At 38.2% G+C, this 26002-nt stretch overlaps 1 protein-coding gene and 1 long non-coding RNA gene across 3 annotated transcripts in view; one reads left to right on the top strand and one right to left on the bottom strand.

The window, feature by feature from the left end:
- Positions 1-26002, bottom strand: part of LOC110400776 — a 142974-nt gene that overhangs the window by 110308 nt on the left and 6664 nt on the right. The gene's annotated exons all lie outside the window — the stretch shown is intronic.
- On the top strand, positions 16919-25886 carry OLFML1 (olfactomedin like 1). 2 transcript variants are annotated; one of them, XM_021400958.1, is made up of 3 exons: positions 16919-17349; positions 18348-18636; positions 23497-25886. In XM_021400958.1, exons 1-3 carry the CDS (start codon positions 17224-17226, stop codon positions 24273-24275), a joined length of 1194 nt encoding a protein of 397 aa, XP_021256633.1. In that variant the 5' UTR covers positions 16919-17223; the 3' UTR covers positions 24276-25886. The 2 variants fall into 2 exon arrangements, with proteins under 2 accessions (XP_021256633.1, XP_021256634.1); XM_021400959.1 differs by having other exon boundaries at positions 17212-17349; positions 18353-18636.

Below are 26002 nucleotides of genomic sequence, written 5' to 3' on the forward strand. Positions count from 1 at the left end.
ATAATGAAAACATATAGAAAAACTCCCAAAGGCTCTCTCCCAGCCATAAACGTTGTTGCATTAAAAAAAATGCAATGAGTTCTTCCTAACAGCGTAGTCTTTCCACATTCTCCCAAAGCAAACAGCCAAAATGGAAGTCTGGCTTAACCTTCAGAATTCAAAGCATTTTCCTCCACTTCACCAGAAAGGTCTTCCTTCTCTCTCAACTGAAGGTCATTAGAATGGCCCTTCAAGAAAACACCCTGATTTCACCATGACTTTATAAGATACGATTCATGACAGCAGCAGACACGAGTGCAAGATGAATGTCTTTTGAATAGTTTACATCCCTGCGATATTCAGAGCTCTTTTCTCTGAAGGCTATTAGAAAGTGTTTCAGAGCTCCTCAAACAAAACCTTCTAACTTGACTTGATTAATTAATATAGTCAGAAGCCTCTTACAAGACCAGTATTATAACTTAATTAATTGCCTAATGTTTCTTCTGCCTTGGGAAATTTGATTTATGGTCTTCAAATAAAACATCTGGTCATACAATAAAGCAATCATTCACTCCTCTAATGGCATGCAGATCATAAAGGCACCAATAGCTTGGTGTAAATAATGCACACAAAGCAGTCTGCTGCTGCTGCCTCCGCTGTTCCAGCATGTAGTATCCATTTTAAGGCACTTTTCTATGCTTGATGTTCAGGCACTCAATCACTTCCTTCATTTTCTATGTAAATCAGCGCACCTCCCAACAAAATATTTATACACCCCAGCTTGTACAGATTGTCTTTTCAGAGCTGATACTAGCTACAGCCTTAAACAACACAACAACATAAAACATAATTGACTGATCATAGCTTTCTCTTAAGGATGTTTTGTTTCTGCCAACTCAATGTCTTTGTTTCCAGAGAGCCATGGCAGCTACATTAGTTTTGAATAGAGAGACGAAATGCTGAGTTGTTAGAATGAGATTGTAAAAATTACTCCATACCATTATATACGAGATCCTAGGTGATTAGGATGACCCCATATGTTTACAAGAACTCCAGCACCTGGGCATCTGTTAAAATGTATAAGTATGCAGCTGCTCAGGCAGGTGCACCTATGAGTCAATCCACTTTACAGTTTCAGCTAACATGGAGCCATTACTATTTGGTGCCTGCCTAGGGTAAGGAAGAGGTTGTTTTTTTTTTTTGTTTTTGTTTTTTTGTTTGTTTTTTTTTTTTTTTTTACTGAGACAGTATTTGTCTTACTTGAACACTGGCATCTTTTACACAAAGTGCCTTAACTCTGGAATACCATTTTTACGTTCTAGTTTTTAAAACATGAATTCAAAGTCAAGTCTTGAGGGCTAACTTCCCGCTTAAAAAAACTGAACTAATTAATAACCTCTGATTCTAATAAATATCTCCGTGATTTGAACTTGCTCCTAAAACGTCCACTTCCAATATTTGTGAAAAATAAAAGGAGTCATTTCCAATCGCAAAGGAAGGTGAATTCAAACTAGTTTTTCCTCCCTTATTTATTATTGCATGTTCTTCACAATTTCACAATTTATGTCCATAAAATTTTTTTAGATTCAAAGCTGTGAACAGACATACACCTGTTGCACATACTGGCAACCTATTGTGGTTACTATATGCCATGTAAAAATCTGAGAAAGTTGCTTGATCTAGAGTTAACTACTTTCAACCACATTAGAACATTATGCATTTACCTTCCGTAGGAACAGGTTATATTTGCATATATCACAGTAAAAGTAATAGAAACTAAAGATCATTGCTTCACTTAACAGCATCTAAATATTCCTTCTTTCAAGCCAGACACCAAGAAGCAGCATCGTTCACTTCATAGGTGATTATGTATGCCCCCTAGCACGATGATTTATAGTGATTGCATTTACAGCGATGCATTTCTAAAATACTGTTTCCAGACAGATTCTTTAAGAGTTATTCTGGGTACAGGAAGGCACCTTTATTCTTTGAGACTGCAAATCTAAAAAAGTATTTGACAAATGAGAAAGATAGAGTCATATTTTGGAGTAAAGACAAAATGGAGAGTAAAATGTACTGCCTAAGGTAATGGCTATTAAGCTATTTAGAGTGCTTTCAACAGACAGCACTCATTTTTTATCCTCCTCAGTTGAAGAAGCCAAATGACAAAGCACCCATTTGTGGCAGACAGTGACCAATAACATCTGAAGCACTCAGGACAGAAAATTCTTGTGTTTATTTTTGTCCAAATTAGTTTGAAGGACACCTGAAAGGGATAAAGATCATCAGGGTCAATCCCATGATGGATATTCTACTCTGAATTGTCGACAGTATTCCCTAAATAAGGGATAGAAAGAGAAAATACACTGAAGATTTAGGGTACAACTTTAAAAAGCAAAAGAAGAAAGAGGCTACTCTTCCTGGCTTAACAGCATAACATTCTGTATGAAGCCAGAGTTTTTATAGTAATCTAAATTCCTACATGAGACCACTCGATACATCAAGTTGATCCAACTGACAGCCAAAAGAGCCCACAGGACAGCCTGACTTGGCTAATCAGCTTTTTCTCAAAGGAAGCAAGGCAGCAGACGAAACTGAACAGAAAAACACAGTGGTAGCACCTAAGTACTCAGACCGAGGTCCTAGTGCAGCCCATGCCTACAGTCCAGAATTAGGTCTAGTTGCACAGATAGAAAGGACAGCCTATGCTGGCAGATAGTAAAAGGACTGCTGTGCTAAGCCAAAACAAAGCCACAGCAAACAGACAATTGAGCCCTGTGAAAGCAAACAATCTTTTCTCTGCTGTTCTGTTGTTTCATATCTATATCTGCTGCCTGATTCCCACATCATATATTCTTCCTCTGGAATACATTTAAAAAAGTAGAAAGACAGTGCATTCCTGGAAGTTTGAAAAGCATTTTTAAAGCTCATAACTTCAGTTATGGTATCACTGATTCCATACTGTGCCACTAACTACACTTACATTCATGTAATATAAAATTCTTGCATTAGATTTGACACCTTTCCCTTCAATCAGTCATGAACCCATATGATAAATATTGTTATATATGAAAGCAAAAAAACCTCATTTTTTGTCTTCAGGGACATTCAACCTTACATACAGGTGGATCTGTACGTTATCTTAGTGTAAAAGCTATCAGAAAAGTAATAAATTATGTCACATAAGAACAGAGCTACTGAATGCCTTTTGAATCTGCTGCTGGTAATTCTTGCTGTCAAAACGCTGTATAACACAGCCTTCAAAGAACAGCATCAGAATGTAGCTGAAATCGTTAGAATTGTTTAGCAAAGGGTGAACGGTAAATTGATCTGCATGTTTATTATTCAGATTAAGCATTTGAAAAACATTTCTTATTCTATTAATTAATGATCTGAAACCTATTCTATCTAGAAAGCTGAGAAGAAACAGCCTTTTGGAATTTTATTGTTTCATGGGCAGAGCTTTGAATGCCAAACTGAACTTCAAAGTTGCTCATTTATTTGCTATAAAACAAACAAGTTGCTTTCCTAGCCATCGCTTCTGTTATACATCTTCTACAGCTATACATAGTAGCTAAGCATAATAAAAGCTTCTGAAAATAAACATTTCAAATATAAAAATAATCTAAATACTAACATGTACTTGATCAAATGCATCAAACTGTCTTATTTTACACTTCCACACAAACTAGCTGCAATGTATATGCAAAAGATGGCAAATGTAACTAATGTTGTCACAGCTACATTTATGTGAACATATAAGCCAGACAAGGTTTACTGGGAGACATAACACCTTTAATTAGATCAAGTGGTGCACACGTGCAAAGAAAAAACCTAACCAACAATTGAGCAAGCTCTCAAACACACAATGCTTATATCTAAATTAATTTGCATACGTATGCACGTAGACGAACACAGGCCAAGCAGATAGAGTTAAAGAAACACGAAACAGACCTATGTCCAGATTTAGTCTTTTTGTTGCAATTTTACTCCAAAATTCACATATTTCAGAAATCTGAGACTGCTCTGCTACATTGGATGCATTATAAACAGTTCTGGGAGAACAGAGATCCTTTAGCCCCATAGGCAGTGCTGAAAATTAAAACCACAATCTGTCCAGCTCCCTCTGCTTGCCAGTTGTAATTAAATAGACGTTCACAATCTATATTTTTCCACAATATTTTGCATATGATTAAGGTGGTTTCTTTTCAAATTAAATTATCAAAACACTTTTGCTTATTAATAGGAAGAGGACTTGTTTAATTTAGTACTCAAGATCTCCTGCTGAAGACTGATGTTTGATATTATAACAAACAATTTGTTTGAAAATTGCAAACTGGCAGATATTCCTGACATTAAGACAGATGCACCAGAAGTACCTTCTGCTCACTCTTGTCTGACAGTACGAGAAGTACGTTACTATATAAATAAAAGATTGAACCACGCTTGCAATTGCAAAATTTATGACTGCTCCGGCAAGTGTGTGTGTGGTCCAGTGGAATTCAACTCCCCGAACCAATCTTTTACAAACACAATAAACTTCCTTCAGGCAAGAATGCTGCTTTATTTATGAGCACATAGTTAATATTACAAGCAGCTACGAAAGTGAAGAAAAAGAACATCAGAACATGTGAAGCATCAAGACATTCCAAAACATGTATGCACAGACTTCAAAAAGAGGCTTTTAAAGTTCAGTTTTCAAAAATCATTGCTTTGGATACTATTTTTAAAAAATCATTCTTTTCTAATACTAATGTATTGGCTTAATGATATATTTTGGAGTTATTTCTAGCCAAATCATTCTCAAGAACACAAATAACAGGAATGTGATAATCAAGTAAAACAATGATAAGCACCTCAGCAAGTGCCTCATCTTACTTCTCAAGATATTCAAGGCCTGGAGAAAGCTGCAGGACAGAAGAACTGTTGACACTGAAACATTCCTGACTAAACTGCACTACCTGAAAATGTCAAAATCAGCTCTCATGTTCATTTTGCCTTGAAGGTAGTGCCAGATCCCAGAATAATTATCACTTATTTCAAGGGCATAAATAGCAATGAACTTGGCCCTCTGTAGAGAAGAGAGTTTCAACTTAATGGGACGCTTCTCCTGAAAAAGTAACAGTGGATAATATCCACATAAATTAAGCCAAACATAGCCACTGTTTCCACGGACTGCTATTGGGAATATTTCAGTCTTAGAAATGTTTCCTCACTTTATACAGTTTCTAATTAAAATAAAAGTTATTTTTAAAAATACCAATTCAAGCATTGTTTTGTCTAAGGATCTAGATTCAGTGCAAGCTATTTGTACACTCTTCTGTATCAAATCACTTCATGGAGTTTTTCCCACATCCATATATACCATTCAAACCTGAGATGGCCTGCCAGGACCCTGAACCTCGAGGTGTGGGTGAGAGAGCAGATTCCGTCCCACCATAACAGTGGAACAAGTCTGAGACCTCCTCATAAAACTGGATGTATGGAAGTCCATGGGGCCAGATGAGATCCATCCTAGGGTTCTGAGAGAGATGGTCGATGCAGTCGCCGAGCCGCTCTCCATTGTATTTGAAAAATCATGGCTGTCCATTGAAGTCCCAGTGACTGGAGAAAGGGAAACATTACTCCCATTGTTAAGAAAGGGAGAAAGGACGACCCGGAGAACTACAGCCAGTGAGCCTCACATCTGTGCCTGGGAAGATCATGGAGCAGATTCCCCTAGAAGACATGTCAAGGCACATATGTGACAAAGAAATGATCTGACACAGCCAGCATGGCTTCACCAAGGGCAGATCTTGCCTGACCAATCCAGTGGCCTTCTATGATGGAGTGACAGCATTGGTGGATGGGAGAAGAGCAATGGATGCCATCCACCTGGACTTCCCCAAAGCCTTTGACACAGTCCCTCACCACATTCTTCTCTCCAAATTGGAGAGGTATGGATTTGAAGGACAGACTGTTCGGTGGATTAATAACTGGTCGGCTGGTTGCAGCCAAAGGGTTGTGATAAATGGTTCTATGTCAGAGGGGAGGCCGGTCACGAGCAGTGTCCCTCAGAGCTCAGTCTTGGGACCGGTGCTCTTCAACATCTTTATCAATGACATAGACAATGGAATCGAGTGCACCCTCAGCAAGTTTGCAGATGACACCAAGCTGAGCGGTGCGGTCGATACACAGCCTTCTCCACAGGCTGGGTAAGTGGGCCCATGAGAACCTAATGAGGTTCAACAAGGCCAAATGCAAGGTGCTGCACTTGGGCTGGGGCGATTCAAGGTATTTATACCAAACGGGGTAAGAACTCCTCGAGAGCAGCCCTGCGGGGAGGGACTCAGGGATCCTGGTGGATGAGAAGCTGGACATGAGCCAGCAGCATGTGCAGGCAGTCTGGAAGGCCAACTATGTTCTGGGCTGCACTAAAAGAGGAGTGGCCAGCAGGGAGAGGGAGGTGATTGTCCCCCTCTACTCTGCTCTTGTGAGGCCCCATCTGGAGTACTGCATCCAGGCCTGGGGCCCCCAGCACAAGAAAGATGCAGAGCTCTTGGAACAAGTTAAGAGGAGGGCCATTGAAATGATCAGAGGGCTGGAGCACCTCTCCTGTGAAGAAAGGTTGAGGGAACTGGGCTTGTTTAGTCTGGAGAAGAGAAGGCTCTGGGGAGACCTCATTGTGGCCTTCCAATACTTGAAGGGGGCGTATAAACTGGAGGGGGAACAATTGTTCACGAAGGTAGATAGCAATAGGACAAGGGGGAATGGTTTTAAACTGAGACAAGGGAGATTAAGGTTCAATATTAGGAGGAAGTTTTTCACTCAGAGGGTGGTGAGGCTCTGGAACAGGTTGCCCAAGGATGTCCCGTCCCTGGAAGTATTCAAGGCAAGGCTGGATGTGGTTCTTGGCAGCCTGGTCTAGTGGTTGGCATTCCTGCCCACAGCAGGGGGGTTGCCACTTGATGATCTTTGAGGTCCTTGTCAACCCAGGCCATTCTATGAGATCACTCATCGTGCGCATATATTTACGACAGAGTCACATGTTCTCTTTAACTAATCACTAATTACCTATCCTGATCAGCAATGCTATGCTTAAAACTAGATTTTCATTCTCATTTCACACTTGATTGTAATATTGACTATAAGGTTATGGAGCATCCCCCCCCCCCTCCAACACTACTCTGAGTAAATCCCATCTGATACTGCATTGCTGCAGTCAACCATCATCTGTGTGTCACAGCCTGTAGGGAAAAGAACAGTAGTGTACATCTATTCTACAATATCAAGGAAATTGTTGTAGAGAGAAGCAGTAAATCACACTAATGACATAGCTGAAGCAACTATTTCTCATTCAGCATAAACTGGCAATTGTAACTCCATGGAATCACTCTAGGTGTTCTGAATTAAATTAAATTTTTTTCTTTAAGAGTTAGTCTGCGCAAAAGCCCAGCTGGGCAAAATGATTTCTCTGTGTATTTTCCATTTTGCCTAAATTCTGTTCGATTTGAGGGGATATGAACTCTCACGGGATGATGCTCATTGCAGAAGAAATTGAGATAGCGCAACTTCTGAAGTTTCTGAGCAGTAGGAACAAAGGTAAATGCTATGTTTGCTTAACTAGAATTGTAAAAATCTTTGCAATGCTTTCCAAGTTTATTATCTCAGTTGTAGACTGAAAACACTAGGTAATTAGGTAGGTTAAAAAAGACTCCTAAGTGTACAATTGCATTCCTAGTAACTACTTTGGATACAAGTCTCATAATAGTAATCTAATCAACAGCACCTTTCATCCAAAACACATTTCACCTATCATGTTTCTGACTGAAACGCAGTTACTAGGAGAAACATAACTGCTTAATAAAGCAAAGAAAACAGATAAAGTTTAGAGGGGCAGAATTAAAATGAATTTCAATTTTTCTGCTTGAAGTTGTTGAAATGAGTTAAGGCTTCTGTTTTATCAGCCCATCCAGCTACAGTCGCCATACAACTTACCAAGTATAGCCGGATCTGTAATTATCATTACGCTTAGTGCACTGAGGACCTCAATTTTCTGTCAGGAGAGAAACAGTGTGAAAAATTCAACAGCATTTCAAGTTTATATGCTAAGAACAGGTTTGAAGAGACAGTGCTTTCAGTTGGCGCTCCTATAGGATATCATGAACTGTTTCTGTTTCAATTCCAAAGTCAGACAGGTTAGCTTAATTTGTAGACAGTTTCAGTCTCTGACTGTACACTAAAACAGAACTAAATAGAAGCAATGAAATCCATTTTTCAGTAGCAGCCTCCTAAGCCAAGTACCTCCCTGTCCTAACAGGGAACTGCTACTGAAGGTCAGGACTACTGCTGAGCCAAAGCTGGGATCTCATAATTGGGTCACACATACAGCAGGAACAGTCACCAGTAACATGATGTCCCTTGGCTGTTCATGCAAGACTTTGTTGCAATCCTTTTTAACTGCTGACAGTCACTGGATCATATTTCTATTTTTCTGCACTTGGCAGAATTATCTGCATGCATTATAATATACACAGGGCTCAGGTTTGACCATCTGGCCAATGATGTCAAGCTGAGACATTTTCCAGTAGCAGCATCTGGGTTCTCTACAAAAAGCAGCATGTTTGCAGCTTTGGGTCTGTTATATGGTAGGGCTACAGATGCATTATCAAGGCTGGCAGGTTTTGCATTACCTTCTTTTGATTCGATTCATCTTTAACTCCCTAGCATTTTCTCTGTAAGGCTATGTATAAGCATATTTATTAGGTAAACGTCTAATAAGGCTCTAAAGCTTATTGTATAAATTTCTCTATATGTAGTATATCACATTCACGCACCTGATACTCAAGACAAAACTGTTACATGAGGACGGGTCTGCAAGTGCCTAGCACTAGAAAGAAAACCTCAGCTTTCAACACGTGTAGAGCAACAATTCCCATACAAATATCAGTTTCTATTTAAGTCCAGGTTGTTTTTCTGCATAGTGGTATAGATGCTTCTGACAAACAGAGAAAAACAGGGTTTAGCAGGATTCAGCTGTTTTGAAAGGGGTAGCTATTTGCAATCATCACCTTTAAAAAAAAAAAAACAAATAAAAATAGCTAATTAGTGAGAAAACCCAGCTACAGGTGATGATTCCTGTTCCGTGCACAAAACAAATACTAAGCAGGACAGACATAAGTGGTCTTGCATGGAGGCAGGAAAAGGCAGTCAGACTCTAGTCCATAATTAATTAGTCTAGTACACCTTCAGATGTGTAACAACTTTGGCTAACATAATACATATAATAGGCAGTAGTACAGATACCATTCAAGATAACCACAAAGCTATCTATACTTCCCAATACCTGGCACATGACAAACACGGACAGATGGTATAGTGTTTATTTAAAAGGGAGTTCCAATAAAAGAAAACACGAAGACCAGAATTCAAGATTGAACTCTGTTTCTGTAACCTCTACAGAAATATGCCATAGGATTTTTTCCCCTTTATCATATGCCATTTATTTCTGTGTGACCTTAGCAAGATGTACTTAAGCGTTCAGAAAGTACCTTGTAACAAAAGACCAGGAAGAAAATAACAGAAGCTAGTGGATAAGCCTAATTAGTCTCCTGGAATTTTACCATGCTAAGCAGTAACAGCTTTTTAAATCACTTTGCAGAGAGAAATGAATAGACAATTTTATCAAACATCCTAAAATATATATATAAATACCTATTCATGTATTAACATTAGCAATCTCATCAAAAGATAAATTCTCTGCTAAATTCTGCCACAGCAACACAGCACACGGGATTAACTGCAGTAATTGCTTACCCCAGACTAGGAAGGCTAATCTCAAAATTAACCCAACTGCTTTCCTGGGCCCAGTACAACAACTACTCCACAGAGACTGTACAATATATCTGCCAGAAATACAAGTGCACAGAGCAGACAATGAGTTCATGGCAGAGCATTTGGATGAGTTACTCGCATATCATGCACAGAAAAGGGAATCTCTTGCTGTTATACCAGCAGGCCTAAAGATACAGTAGTGTGCTAGCTCCCGAGTGTCAGGAATAAATACGTCCCCACTGGAGAACTACTCTGACTCAAGTGCATAAAATATATCCCTCATGTACAGATGCTGCTTGTCCTGTGTTGCAGAGAACCACAGCAGGAATTTTATGTTTGAACATATGGACGAGTTAGTCATGCCCTATCTACTCAGAGAAACAAACAGAGCCAGGCTAGATAGCTTGCAGGGCAGAACAGTTGGTTCTTTTCCCCCCTACGACCCAGTAAAAGGCCACAATGGCAGTACTGAATTTTTCTTTTAATCAGTTAATGGATGCAGTTTCTAATTGTCTGGCCAACTGATGGTAGCGAGATGGAAAAATTTTACCACATACTGTGTATTACTCAACCGATTCACTCTTTTTCAGCTTTCTTCTTAAGACAAGTGGTTCTTGTCCTCCCCACCACCGTCACCTCCTCCAAGAAGAGACTGTATTGCATGTTTCTGTGACAAGGTTGGATTGTTTTGAGCAGAGAAGTCATATTTCAAACCATACCAATTCAGTGCGCCCTGAGCCCTGACAGGTCAAAGGGAACAGATCAAATCTACTTGATACAACACAGCACAATGTTATATGTTGTCCACAGATAACTGTGACCTTTTGCCTGGACAGACGATTAATTTCAGTGAAATAACAAAGCATGAGGAATGGATTCAGTATTACAATGATAGCACCACTAAACAACAGACTGAATTCTGAAGAAGATTTTTTTAACAAAAGGTTACATATTATTCATGACAGTTTAACATGTTTATGTCCTTTCCTATCAGCATAGTACATTGTGCCTTATTGTTCATCATGAACTGCCACTAGGACCATCCCATCTGATACACAGACTTTCAAATATAATAGCTATAACCTTAGAGAGAGAATAAAGGCCAAAAAAATCCATTTCTTGCACGTGTCATGCTTAGAGTTCAACCCCTGTTGATTTTTCTGATCTGGAGACTTTTTGAATATTTCTTATTCATTTTCAGAGATAGGGTGCAGTATAATATGAAACCTACATTAAATGAAAACACAACCATCTTGAAATGAGGTTTTGAGAAAATATCTATTTTAAGAGTTGTACAGCTGACTGCTCTTTAGGTCCATCTAACACACCCTCTGAACTAACATGTACCAAAAAAAACTGCTCCTATTTGTTATTCTGTACTTACTAGCTCATACCTCTCTGCTTCTAACTTTACCAACAGTTCAGTTTGCTTAGATTCTATGGCATGAAGCAAGGATAACTGTATCATAAATCAGCTGAAAGAAACAAAAATTAGAAATCCAAATATTGAAGTGATTAAATCTATTTTTCCTAACAGATTAGAAAGAGATGGAAAACTATACCTATGGTGCTTCATTTAAAGTCAGAATATGTCTCTGGCTCAATCCCTGAATGCAATTCCTAATGCTAACTTCATCAATACTGAAGTTGTCTTTAACAGAGTAAAGATTTAACCAACTTTTCCACAAGCAGAAATCAAAAGACTACCGTGTACAAATCTGAGGCCAGAGAAAGCCTCATTCATCTTACCTTGAGGCTTCAGGTTTCAACCGAGAGTAAGCAGATATAAAAAAACAAGATTAAGACATTTTTTCTTTATTTGTATTCTGACTTTTTCACATTTATAAGAACAATGCCCTTTGCTGTTAAGATTCTATCTTGACATCAGACTTAGTCCCTGCTTGGATTTCAACTAGCTACAAAAACACTGTATTGCTTCTCAAACTCTTCCTTTATAGGACTCATCTTTACTAGTAATATAAAAACAGTGCAACAAGTTTCAGCCATCTTCATCAACTTCTAGATGGCCCCTTCAGGGCCTTTTCTGTCCTAGTTCCCCTGGATTCTTAGACACTTATCTTTTAGGCTTTGTCTAAATTTAATTAGACACTTGCTAGCACAACTCCACTCTATTCAGCTCAAGTTTCTGGACCCATAACTATCACCATAATCTCTGAACATGTCATCAGCAATCACTTGGAAATCTAATGTAGGGACAAAGATGCAGTTTTGAACAATATAACTGAGGAGTCCTGAATTCACTGCTGTAGTCTCACAGCACATCACACTGTTACACATTCTTTTCGCATCCACCAGTGAACTACTGAAGTATGTTACCCATCATCAGTAAGCATTCTGCAGACATTGACATGCAGTGCTTTCAAATGGAAAGTTATTAAATAAGTTTCAATAGTTTTCCCAGGTATACACAGAGTCCCTCTCTTCACAATGGGTTCATAACCTGTGTGCTTACACGCCTCTTTAGTGCAATAAATGCAACAACAATGAAATATCATCAAGTGGTATAATGTTGAAGCCTACTACAAGTAAATACCATTGTATGCATTTGGAATTTAGAAAATATCTTTTCTGGTTCTCAGGTAGGTAAGCTTTCGTATGATTTTAATAAACATAAGTTATGTATACCACCTACAGTATATTTCAAAAGTAAATATAACCCAAGAAAGACAAGAACAATTTGCATTCTAAGCTGAACTTAGCTGGATGACTGTTGTGATCATTTTCTGTAAATACTTGGAATTTAAAACAATCTCATTTTTACTATTTCTGTACTCCTTCTGTTAACGTATTTAACATTTAAGAAAAACAAACCTAACTAAGAATATTCACACTGTAAAGCAAGCCCAAAACTGTGAAAATTTCAACATTAGTTTAAACATCACATTGTGTAATTCTAAGTTTGCTTATTTTCAGGGTTATACAAACTTAAGTTTCCAAGTACCAGGAACAATCTTTGGTCAACACACGTTAACTTCCAGTTAACAACAAACAAATGAAGAGTGTTCAAAGTAATCACACGTGGTTTATTTGAACTTCAGATTATTTAATCATCTGCATCCAGATCAAATTCTGTGGATTATTTAACTAACTCCAAAGGAAAAAGGGATTTATTTTGCCTTTGTGACTTGATTTTTAGAATGCTCCTCTAGGATTACCACTTTTTCCTGCCCATACAGGGCTTCTGAAGCTCCTGTCAATTGCACGAAGTGCTGGCTTTCACCACTTTAGAAGACTCATACCCAAAACCCTTGAGAGCTTGTCACTGCAGCAAATCGCTGAAGCCTACTAGCATCTGGCTTACTAATAGGTCTCCATTTGTGTTTTTATCATTTTGGATCATCTGAACAGTATTTCTTACTGTAAATTTTATCTCACTGAGTTTAGAAATAGTGTGTTGTGGTGAAATTTCCCTTCCAATTCTAAAGCCTTGAGAGCCACCTAGTGGAAGCCCAAAACTCAAAGTCTTTTTCATTGTTCTATTACATCTCAGTGGTATCACTCCCAACACTCTTTTTATACTAGAACAAATAAGGATTTCGGGTTCATTTCAGACACATTTTATTTATTAACATCAATGTGAACCAGTCTTCAAGATATAGAAATCACTGTAACAAATCAGGACAAAGTTCTTTACAGAAAGGGTTTTTAAGCACTGGAACAGGCTCCCCAAGGAGGTGGTTGAGTCACCATCCCTGGATGTGTTTAAACACTGTTTGGATGTGGTGTTCAAGGACATGATTTAGCAGTGGGTTGTTAGAGTTAGGGTAGTATGGTTAGGTTGCGGTTGGACTTCATGATCTTGAAGGTCTTTCCCAACCTGAGCAATTCTATGATTCTATGAAATAATTAAAAAAATTCCTATTCTGTCTAGGATTAAGTGTTGATTTTCCCCACTACAAAAAGGATCTTTGCTTCAAAGATCTTAGCATTAGACAACCTCATCAGGTCATGACCAGTGTTAAAGTTTCGCCTAAGTCCTGTTTAAAATTAGAAAATTCAAAAGGTAGCAATACATTATATAAATACAAAACATTATCCTAAAGCCTACCACATAAGGCAACAGTAAACTCTCTACATCAACCAGAATTGCAATCACAAACAAAATTACATTATCTCAGATAGTCATTTCTTTACCCCTTGTTTCAGCTGTAAAATGTTTGATTAATGATCACAAGATGAAAAAACAAGTCAGAGATTCATCTCAGACAACTTTCAGGCAAAGCCAAGAAGTACCTCGAACAGTAACCATGAGGTCTCCACAGCTGAGGCTCTATGCCATAGAAGTCCTTTTCTCTCAAAAGACAGAGAAATGAGTACCGGCAAAGAAAGAAACTTACAGTTTACAGTCAAGTGGAGTAGGTAACAGCATTTGCAGGTACCATACAGTGACACAAGTAACTGCAAAGTGCCTTATTATTATTATTATTATTATTATTATTATTAAAGTCACTATGCCAATGCTCTGGCTCAACTGAGATGTCAGAAACAAACTGCCTCTGAAATGAATGAATCAATCATAGTTTGCTATGATATATAAAGCTAAACAACTCAAATAAGTCAATTATTTCCCAAATCCAGAATGCACTCTGAATTTGTTCCAACATAATTTTTAAGCAGAGAAGTCCAGCCAGTATCTGATATTACAGACAAACAGATAAGTAGTTGAAGATTCCTGTTTTTTAAGCCTCAGAAAGTTGTCAAAGAGACAGATATAAAATGGCAAAAACGTGAAATACATGCAGCAAAGCAGCAGCATGGACAGAAAAAGAATATTATATTATTAGTGAAAAGGGACAAGATCAGAAAAGGCATATACACTTACATCAACATACTTGTTTCCTTTTAGAAGTTTGCCTATCAAATCAAGATAGTAATAAGAAATCTGTTCCAGGAACAACTCGCAAGGAAAAACAACATTCCTTGTGATAAGAAAACTTTCTGCTGTTATTGTATAATAACCCGTCTATTGAGAATAATGTCTTGCCTGGCCTGCAAAGACAATCCTGCTTTAAGTTATTATCAAATATATATTTAACACATAGATAATATATGCACAAATATGCTTTCCAGTAACATATCTAGGCAGAACAAAACTAGAAAGCAAATATTAAATAAAGGAAAAATTATGTGCAGTTCTTAAGCAGAAGCTATAGCACATGCTCCAAGAGAACTGCATCTGACATGCACCACCACTGCCATTTACCATAAGATAAAGGCTTTATAAGCACTTGTTAATACCTTGTTAAAAGAAACCGTTAGAAGCTCCCTGTCTCCCACATCAATGGTAATCCTGAGAAAAGGTGGAGTAACACTAAAAAGCTCTCTTTTTGCAGTTTAAGGACATTTAGCACATCCATACATAGGATGTTTATCAGTCAAGATATTCTGCTTTGTAGGTAATCCATCCCTGCTTTATGATTAAGAAGAAAATTACATAATTGACTTCTAGGTATGTTTTCTTGGTTCTATTACGTAACATTTTGCTTAGGTTATTTGAATCCAGACTACCTAAAGGAATCAAACATAAGCAAGGTTGCACTCAAACTATTAAATGTAGTGTTAATCCACTGGATTATGTCTAATTTAAAAATTCAGACAACTCTCCCCAGCATAGGAAGTGGCTATAGGTATTATGATATTTAAGGAAAATCTTTCAGTAAATAGTTCTTCCACAAGTGATACGCTGACACAATCCAATAAAATGCTGCAAAGAGGTTACTGCCATGCTTTAGAGAACAACCCAAACTACAGACTGCAACAAAAAAAAACAATTAAAAATCATGATGTTAATCTGCAATTTTGCAGGAGAACTTGCAATTAGCAATTTCTTTCTTGAACATGGTGACATGAATCAAGTATCTCCCAAACTGCGGGCAAAACATTAAATGTTTTCTTCTAGGACTACTGTAGTAGACATACTACATCCCCAGAACAACTACAAAGGATTCCAGGTTCACCTAGGAAGTGAGAAAGGGGATCATTCTTTTTGTTTGTACTTTCCCAGTGCTGGAGCTGATTAGTTTGTGAGGAAGATGACAGTAGACTTTGTCAAGACATTCCAGAGAACATAATCCAGGCAGACAATATGCTTCCTAAATTATTTATTCTCAGGGATCCCATATGCAAGCTTTCCATCCTCCCTAGTAGGAGTTCCGCAGTATAGTGAAGTGGCACTGGGAAGTAAAACCAAGTATTTGCCTACAAATATGAACTGGCAAATTGTTTCTGCCTCTTGGAATGAAGCAATATAAGAAAAAAGATTCCTGCTTTTAAAATATGCATAACTGTACCTTGCAACAAACAAGAAAACAGAGGTTAAATTCGCCTGCTAAGTTTTTCATGTGTTCTGTCAGCACCTGCATGCCTATGTGAACACGGGACAGTCAGAAACCAAAGCCAAGTTGTGCAAATTGTAAGAAACAAAACCTGCAAAGAAATTAAAACAGAAAAAAGCCAAGAGGTGGAGATTTCTGAGAAAGAGAGACAGGGACGCCCAGTTTGGCTTCAGATACAAAAGGACCTTTCTGAAGTCCCAACATGTGGTTTCCTAAGGAATACAATGTTAGCTTTGCCACGTCTCTCTCCACACACAGCATTCAGTAATGAAAGCTTCTAAGAAGAATAAATTTTAAGAAATCTTTACATGTAATACTCCTTTAAATTACAACAGCTTGAAAAATAAATACTATTCTGAACAAAGAGGTCTTTAAAGGACTCTATTAAGTTGACAATGAACAGTGTTAAGGATACTGATTTTTATCTGGAAAAGCACTGGCAAGAGAAGAGGAACAAAGAAGGGGAGAAGTTGTTTTCTTAATTTATGATTTTCTGTCCTACTGTAAATAGGCTTAATACTGGAAATGAAAAAATGCTTTAGATTGTTTCGTAGTAACAACTATCAACTATAGATGTTGAAATAGATTATTACACATCAGATCTTCCTGTGAAGGAAAGTAAGTGTTTTACTGACTTTGAAACTGTGCTGATTTACACCAAGTATATCCTGCGCAGTTCTGGTCACATGGGAAAACAGATGGGAGGAGAAAGGAGGAAAAATAAATTATTTTTGTTTTTAATGAAATTTGGCTTACAGGCTTTAAGTGACTCAGTACTGAACATCTGGGATTGATCACAGGATCATAGACTGGAAAGCAGTCATCTGGCTTCTAGAAATACAACTTTCAGTTCCTATTCCGCAACTTTTTTTTTTTAAATGATAAACTAAACTGCAACAGCCATTTTAAGTCCTCTTAATAGTTGCAGCCTCAGTATTTTTAGTATTTCTCCACACTGGGGCATCAGACAACTATTACATTTCATTTAATTCTGGAGTGGCAGTAGTCTTGAGGATTGCTCTCCATACATACACTATTAATTCAATATTTTTCCCCTTCAAGATTTTATTAAACAATGATCATCTTGGGACTTAATTTTTTATTAGTTCCATTCCTTAAAAACATCATGGGAGAGGCTCAGTATGTAATGCAAGATGCAGCACTGATGAACTACATAGACCGGCGTATCCTGTCTTTAGAGGTACGTACTATCTATATCATTTAGTAACACTGCCTAAATACAGATTTGAAAATGCATGGGGGGGTGAGGGGATAAACACTGAAATGTTTGTATTCTAATCAGTATTGGGAAGATAAGTTTCCAGCTTTACCAAATAACTGCAGTTACAGAAAGTAAAACTGTTACTCAACCTTTAACTAAAATGATTTCCAATTACCACATCATTATTTATTGTAGGATATCATTTCATAGAGTTATGTTTTACTCTGTTTTCACTTGTGTTTCTTTTTTTACACCATCAGTGAAACTTGCCAAATATGCAAGTGTTTAACATACAATCAGTCCATCTGAAGGAATGGTATTCTCATATTGTTACCAGTACAATTGCTGTAAGTTATTAACAAGGAGATAGAAAACAACACCTGATAAATTTCTGTGTACAGATAAACCTAATCAAGAGAGTCATTTAAGCCACGTTTCTGTAGACTTGCAGTGTATCTTCCCTTGAATTAGGATTGGAAATAATCCCCTTGCAGCTGGGGAAACAGGCATTTGCTTTCAATTATACAAAAATATCAGTTCCTCATAAAATCTGCAGAAGTATAAATACTGCTAAATTTAAGTTCACTCAGCCTTCCACTTTTTTAATACAGCTGGGAATTTGACAAAAAACATACCAGAATTTCCACGTTCCAGAAACCACACTACATAGGACCTTGGTCAGAAGAGGGCTATTTATGTGAAATGTTCAGGGTTGTAGATTTCCTGCAGAAAAAATGTTTTGAGACTGCTTCACCAGTAAACCTACAGGAAGAGTTTCTGGAAAGCAAGTAGTCAGACATCATGTGTCCTTAAGTCTCTGGCTTCATGTACATAAGCAGCAACAGACCAATGTTTTCAAACAGAGGGGGGAATTGTAAAGGAGCAGACAAGGGACTTGAAGTAATTGTGAATGAGATCAACATCTACACAGATATTTGTGTGTTTCTATGGATGTTCTTTCTGTGTTCTAACTCAAGAACAGACTGGAAAAATGCAACCAAGACATACTGGATTATGTCGAAGAATTTCGAGACTTCTCAAAGATGGTACTGTCACGCCTGTCAGGACTGAACAGTTACAAGACTGAGGTTAAAAGTGAAGTAGAGAATTTGCTAACAAGAGTTGAACGAGCACAAAGGGACATTGATTATTTTGGATCTGCGAGAGATTCTAATACATGCATAGAAGTTGATGAAGATCTGGTGAAACAGCAGCTCATAGAAGCAGCAGAAGAAAAAAGGAAACTTAAAGTCATGCTTAATGCAAGTAAGAACAGTTCACATGCAGGGATAACAGGTTTTCACAAGTTACATAAATACCAAAGATGATAATATGGTTTTTGTGTGTAAATACTAGTCTTTCAAAATATGTTTCATGTATGTGGGAGGGGGGACATAAGGAAGTACAGTTCAAATATTTTGCATACACTCTATGATATATCAAGTTTACTCTTTGAAAGCTTTTAATACAAAATTAAAAACAACACTTTCTTGCAAAGTCCCAGAACAACTGAGCAATTGCCACTGCAATTCAGCTGTATCAAGGAATTAATTAACGTTGGTCTTGTTATTTGTACTGGCAAGAGACCCAAGTTTCTAAAGTGAACTCAAGTTAATAAAACTTAATTCAGTACTACATTTTCCTTCTATTTTGCTGCCCTCTTCTGTTATTCTATTATCCACCTCCCCTGCTGTGTACTTTATCATGAGAGCACAATGGATTAGCTACGAGCAAAGCTCCATTTTAACTTGAAAGTTAAGTATAAGGTATCTGTTATGAAGAATATATGCAATGTATAACTGTCCCCAAACTAAATTTTATCATTACAAACTACCTTTATCTTATGATGTTTGTATATGTACAAGATATATTTAAGTTACATCTATTTGATGTAGTCTGTTCCATCTCTGTTCAATGTGGTAAGAAAAGAGTTGCAGGACACAAAGACAGCTCTTTTAAGCAGTTAGGTGAAAGATCTTAAGCATCAATTATACAATTGCACTAGCTTCAGAAAAAGTGTACTGAATTTATTTTACGAGTAAGTTCACACTTCTCTTCTTCAGGCTTTTCCAGCAACAGAGTATTAAGGCAGATGGTAACAGAAGAGACCACCTATTCTGCTTCTAAGCTCTACTTTTACAGTGTTTGAGAGGTGTGAATATCAAGACTTTTTTTTTACATATGTACATTTTTCTGAACATTAGAGAACTTTAAATTGTTTGTGGTAAGGACACTTGGACAATTATTTTCCTGAGAGTTTCCAAGTGGGGAAAAAAAAAATCCTTTCTTAAATTTTATTACTTTTAATTTAATTGCAGCAGTTCACAGTGATTTTATTTCTGTCAATACCAGGGAAATGCTTGCCCCACTGAACCCCATGGGTAAACTACTCACCGTGTAAATTTTACAGTACTTTGGAGCAAGACATTCACAACTCCAGTACACAGTAACTCCGTGTCTCAGTTATCATATACTAGCCAGAAGTTTTGAGGATTTTTTTCTTGCTGAAGCACTGAGTTTATTTTTTTATTTAAAATTGCCAAAAATGAAGTCCAACATTATTACTACCTTTAGTTCAAGCTCATACACACTTAAAAATAAAGAATTTATATATTCTATTATATATGTATGTATACACACGTACATGTGTGTACATAATGATTATTTTTACATTCAGTAGTTGATACCTCATCCTGTTTTGTCCTGCTTTGGAAGAAACTGGTATATTCTCTTCTGCACATTATAGGGCTTGTTAACAACGGGCCTGGAAATTATCAGCGGATAATGGGGAAAATTTTTGGTATACTTTCTGTTCACCATGCGTATCTCAGTTCCTCAGTCTTCCAGAAAGATGTTAGGAAAGCCAATGAGATAACATTTTCTCTCAAGAAGAAACCCTTCATAGATTTCAGAGAGCAGTCCATTTATTCAGTATATTTCTCCTGCAGATGAGGAGCACATCGCTAATTCCTACTAGGTATTTTAACTCAAGGATTTCGTTGTTTTTTTTTTTAATCAATCTAATCAATAAATTTCAGGAAAGCTGTTGTAGATTATTGGAGAAAGCTGCATCCAGAGTAAGGGACTTCCAGCAAAAAGTCAATGCTGTAGCTGCAATACAGGAGAGCTTTGGTAGAGGATACCAGTACATACAAACAACATAAAGGTTGATTTCTAAAGGCAAATGGAATTTTGCCAATGACTTCAATAGGTTCATATCAGGCCAGTAAGTGAACTTTTTTTTGCTTTCTCCGTTTCATCTGCTGCCAGAACTTCCTGCCTTAAGGCTTTGTTCTGTTTACTAAAATGGCTGCATTTAATTAAAGGCAATTCATTAAAGTTCAAATAGTGTCTCTTGTGATTTTAGTGCCTTTGGTAAAGAAGCTCATTAATATACTTCGCAGTACAGCTTTTTCCCCCCCAGAAAGGACAGTACCCAATAAAGGTCTTAGACTCTAAATACCTGGGTCTACACAAGCTTAGTGCTTTTTGGTCTCAAACATCCTACAAAGAGCATACAAAACACACCAAAGCAAAAACTATCACAGAATTGTAGAGGTTGGAAGGGACCTCTAGAGATCGAGTCCAACCCCCCTGCTAAGGCAGGTTCCCTACAGCAGGTCACACAGGTAGGCATCTGGGTGGGTCTTGAATATCTCCAGAGAAGGAGACTCCATAACCTCTCTGGGCAGCCTGCTCCAGGGCACTGACAGAGGGACAGAAAAGTTCTTCCATGTGTTAGTATGGAACTTCCTGTGTTCTAATTTCTGCCCATAGCGCCTTGTTCTGCTGGAGGTCCTCTTGGGGACAAGGGCACTCTGCTCACTCATGGCCAACCTGTTGTGCACCACGATGCCCAAGTCCTTCTCTGCAGAGCTTCTCTCCAGCAGGTCAGCCTCTAACCTGTACTGATGCATGCAGTTATTCCTACCCATGTGCAAGACTCTTGTTGAACTTTGTTCTTGAGGAACCCACACCAGGTTCCTCTCTGCCCAGCTCTCTAGTCTTGTCCAGGTCTCATTGAATGGCAGCACAGCCTACCAGCGTGTCAGCCACTCCTCCTAGCTTTGTATCACCAGCAAACTTACTCCAGGTACACTCTACCCCTTCATCCAGGTAATTGAAGATGTTGAACAAGACCTGACTCGCACCAACCCCTGGGTAACACCACTAGTTACAGGCTTCCAACCAGACTCTGCACTCATAGCAACCCTCTGAGCTCTGCCAGCCAGCTCTCAACCCACTTTACAGTCCACTCGTTCATCCCACAGTTTCTAAGCTTCCTTACAAGGATTTTATGGGAAACAGTGTCAAATGTCTCACTGAAGTCAAGCCACACAACATCCACTGCTCTCCATCATCTACCCAGCTGGTGATAACATTATAGAAGGCTACCACATCAGTCAAGCATGATTTCCCCTTGGTGAATCCATGCTGACTACTCCTGATAACCTTCTCCAATTGCCTGGTGATGGCATCCAGAACAGGTTGTTCCATCACCTTTCCAGGGATGGAGGTAAGACTGACCAGCCCATAGTTCCCCAAATCCATTTTTTTTTTTTTAACCATTTTGAAGACTAGTGTGGCAGTGGCTGTCCTCCAGTCCTCAGTGACCTCTCTCATTCTCCATGACCTTTCAAAGACTACAGAGTGGTTTGCCAGTATTTATGCCAGCTCCCTCCGCGCATGCTAGTGTATTCCATCGAGGCTCATGGATTTGTGTGCAAATCCATGATTTTGGCTCTCTGATCAGATCCACCTCAACCAAGGGGAAGTCTTCCACTCCCCAGACTCTCTCTCACCTCCAGGGTCTGGGACTTCTGAGAGGCAGCGTTAGTAGTAAAGACTGAAGCAAGGAAGGCAATCATTATCTCCATCTTCTCAACATCCTCGTTACCAGGTCACCCACATTTTCCCTAGTCCTCCTTTTCCTAATGACATATTTCAAAAAGCCTTTGTTATCCTTGGCATCCTTTAATAGATTTAGTTCCAAGCAGGCCTTAGCCTTCCTTATTGAAGGCTCACTTGCTATGTTAAAATCTTTGTCCTTATTTGATTCCACCAGTCATGCTTCTAACATAAGCATTAGTAACACAAACTACACCTGTTCTTTGTGTTCACATCATTAATACAAAAAGACAGTCACAGAATAGCTTAGGTTGGAGGGGACCTTAAAGATCATCAAGTTCCCATCTCCCCCGTCATGGGCAGGGTTGCCAGCCACTAGATTAGGCTGTCCAGGATCCCATCCAACCTGGTCTCAAATGCTTCCAGAGATGGGGCATCCACATCTTCTCCGGGCATCCTGTTCCAGTGTTTCATCACTCTAAGAAACTTCTCCGAAACATCTAACCTATATCTCCCCTCTTTTAGTCATTCCCCCTTGTCATATCACTACAAGACCATGTAAGAAGTGCAGCTTTTCATCTACCAGAACCAAGTTCTTCACCACAGAACTAATCTCAACAAGTTCTTCTCCCAGTTTGTAATCGTATCTGGGATTGCCTTGACTCAAGTGTAACACCTTGTACTTGGCCTTGTTAAATCTCATTAGCAAGTCATGGGCACACTCTTCAAGCCTGTCCAGGTCCTTCTGGATGGCATCCCTTCCTTCTACGGTGTCAACTGCACCACTCAGCTAACAGAAGCAGCAGCAGCTAACAGAGGGTAAGATTTCCTGACTATATATACACAACATATCAGGAGGATATATTTCAGCCTGAAAGCTTTCAATAAGAAATAAATTTGACTTTACTGCACTGATCTAACACCTCTAAGAAGAGAAAATTACTGCCCCATAGGATAACAGATGACAATAATCAGGGAATAACTACTGTATTATTGGCTTCTTGTCAGGTACATAAACACTGAATGCCTTTTGAATTATGCTGTTCTCATAGAGCAGCATATGTGGCTAAGGTTTGCTGCTTCTTTAGTAGAAGACACCAAGTATAGAATGAAATTAGGTTCAACACTACTTAACATAGCCACATTGCCACCACTTTTATCAACATATTCATCTTGACACTGTAGGTGGATTAAAACCAAAGTAAATAATTCAAAGAAAGGAAACCATAAAATTCATATATTCTAACTTGATTTTTTTCTCTGGGTATTCATTTACAGGTTGTGACCACATGCTTGCAGGTGTGAAGTCCCTAAAGATAGTTAAGAAGACTGGAGATAAGCATGGTTCTTGGATGAAAGATCCTGGCAAAAAGCATACAAAGATATATTTGCTGAATGGTCCTGTGAATAATGTTATTTTTGAATTTGCAAACATCTTGACATTCATGGAAAGCAATCACACACTAAAAGCTCGCAGAGTTATCCTGCCATTTCCCTGGGAAGGGACTGGCCACATTATTTATCAGGGTTTCCTATTCTATCACAGACATGGCTCTTTAAATGAAATAGTTAAATTCAATATCCAGAAAAGAAAAATAGTTGACCATATGCTACTGCCAGGAGCTGGAAGGATTCCTGCCTATCAGCTTTCTCCATCAACAAAAATAGATCTTGCTATTGATGAGCAAGGGCTCTGGGCAATCCATGCAGAACCAGAGACTGGAGGAAACCTCGTAATTACCAAAATCAACCACATAACCATGTCAGTGGAACACACTTGGGATACAACATGCAGCAGCAAGGATGCTGAAGCAGCTTTCATGGCATGCAACACGCTTTATGTTGTGTACAATTCTCCTAGTGGAGGCACCTCTCGCATACGATGTACCTATGATGTTTTAGGTGCTGTAAGTACTTATGAAATACCAGTATTGCATTTTCCAAAACATCAAGGTAGCCATTCCACTATTCATTATGACCCCAAGGAAAAGCAGCTCCTTGCATGGGGTGATGGATCCCAGATTATTTATAAGCTTCAGAACCAGCAAAAAGCTTAGAATCCTAAGCAACTTCTCAAATACATTTAAATAGTGTCATCTCAGTGAGAAATTAATATAAATGCACAATAATGACCATGCACTACAACTTTCACTTATTTCACATCAATTAACGCTTACACATGCCAGTGATCTTAAAGTAATGTCTATTTAAAAATATGTAAAGACTCCATAAATAGATATTAACTCATGAATTAGCACCATATAAATATATACACAGGCTAGTCTTAAAGAGCAATGTAAAAATACATATGAGTGTGCACACATATACACAAACATCTGGCATGTTATCTTCCTACTCAAACTGTATTTTCTGCTTCAGTGTCATGGAAATCAATTAAGTCCTTCCTACCCAACCCATCATCTTACTGCCTTCAGTATCCTAGGTGGCTGTAAAACACTTGGAAAGCACTTAAAATCACATTGTACCAGAGAAGCTACCTGTAAGATTTAATAGCACAGATTTATCATATCACAAAGCTAATGAGTACACATCCTCACAAATATATGGTTTATTTTTAACATATGATCTTCCTGCACATTATATCAAGGCTATTTCTAATCACTGACATTCTAGCCTATTTCTACAAAAATTTCCCAATTCGTAGTATGTGTAGCTGCACAGACTTTTGCTCCTGCAAACACATTAGTTGCAGCTAGATATTCCCACTTATCAGCTTCAGTTTGCCACCTTTTTTTCGTGCAAATCACTGCTTGTTTGCAGGAGGGAATGTTCCTAAATCTATTTTGAACCATATACTGTTTAACTGTTTTACCTATCAGTAACTGTTTTCTTTCTTCTAGTTGTGATGTATTTTCTCAAGATTGCCAAACACTTTTATTGTTCAGAGCTAAATCTTTCTTATCCTACCTTCTGATTCCAGCAAAATATCTGTACAGAAAGTGTGGACCAGATGAGCTCAAGTACTGCAAGCGTGTGCACATCATTTGCTCAGTCCTGGTTTTGCCAACAACAGATGATCTCCAGATATACAACTTCAATTGTTTCAAAAAATGCAAAAAAGGAAAACAAACCATACACACACTAGACACTTGAAAAATGGCAGGTTTTGGCTTTAGATTTTGGATTTTAACTGAATACTCATTACTGAAAAGTACTTGAAAAAGCAATCCTCAGTTGTTTCTACAGAAAACCCATTCTGTTCTTTACACTGAAAGAGCTCATCTGTTTAAAGACAGCTTACACAGAACAAAAAACATCAGGGAATTTTGCAAAGGAGTCCCAGAACACAGCTAAAAGCAAGTGGACTGACAAACTACAACAACATTGGCCTGATTTTAGCAAGAGCAAATATATCATTCTAAACAGCATTAATGACTACAGCATTAATTCCATGCTGAACTGTGTCCATAGACACCACAAGAAGCAATTAAAGACATCCCTGGACTTCAAATAAGGAGGGCTGGCAATGATTTGCTGTGTGACCACAGGTGAAAGGCAAATTACATTATTTAGCCTTTTATTCCTCATCTGTAAAATTACACATGCAAAATAGACTATTAATCACCTCTGCAATGCTTTGAGATGCTTACTGTAAAAGGATGTGTAATCTTGACGTAACAAATAAAGGCTTTTGACATAAATATGAATTAAGCTTGCTTCCTTAGAAAAGGCATTCCTGGAGGCTCTCTGTGTAATAGTGTGTAGAGCACAGCATACTTCATTATTCTATATTCAAGATGGTGGTATCAATCAACAGCTCTCA

The sequence above is a fragment of the Numida meleagris genome, chromosome 6, assembly GCF_002078875.1.
Source record: "Numida meleagris isolate 19003 breed g44 Domestic line chromosome 6, NumMel1.0, whole genome shotgun sequence".
NCBI classification, from domain to species: Eukaryota; Metazoa; Chordata; class Aves; order Galliformes; family Numididae; genus Numida; species Numida meleagris.

Coding starts and splice junctions, on each gene's coding strand:
- OLFML1 (XM_021400958.1), top strand. CDS start 17,224: ATGATCATCTTGGGACTTAATTTTTTATTAGTTCCATTCCTTAAAAAC. Junction 17,350..18,347: donor GGCGTATCCTGTCTTTAGAG/GTACGTACTATC, acceptor TTCTAACTCAAG/AACAGACTGGAAAAATGCAA. Junction 18,637..23,496: donor TAAAGTCATGCTTAATGCAA/GTAAGAACAGTT, acceptor ATTCATTTACAG/GTTGTGACCACATGCTTGCA.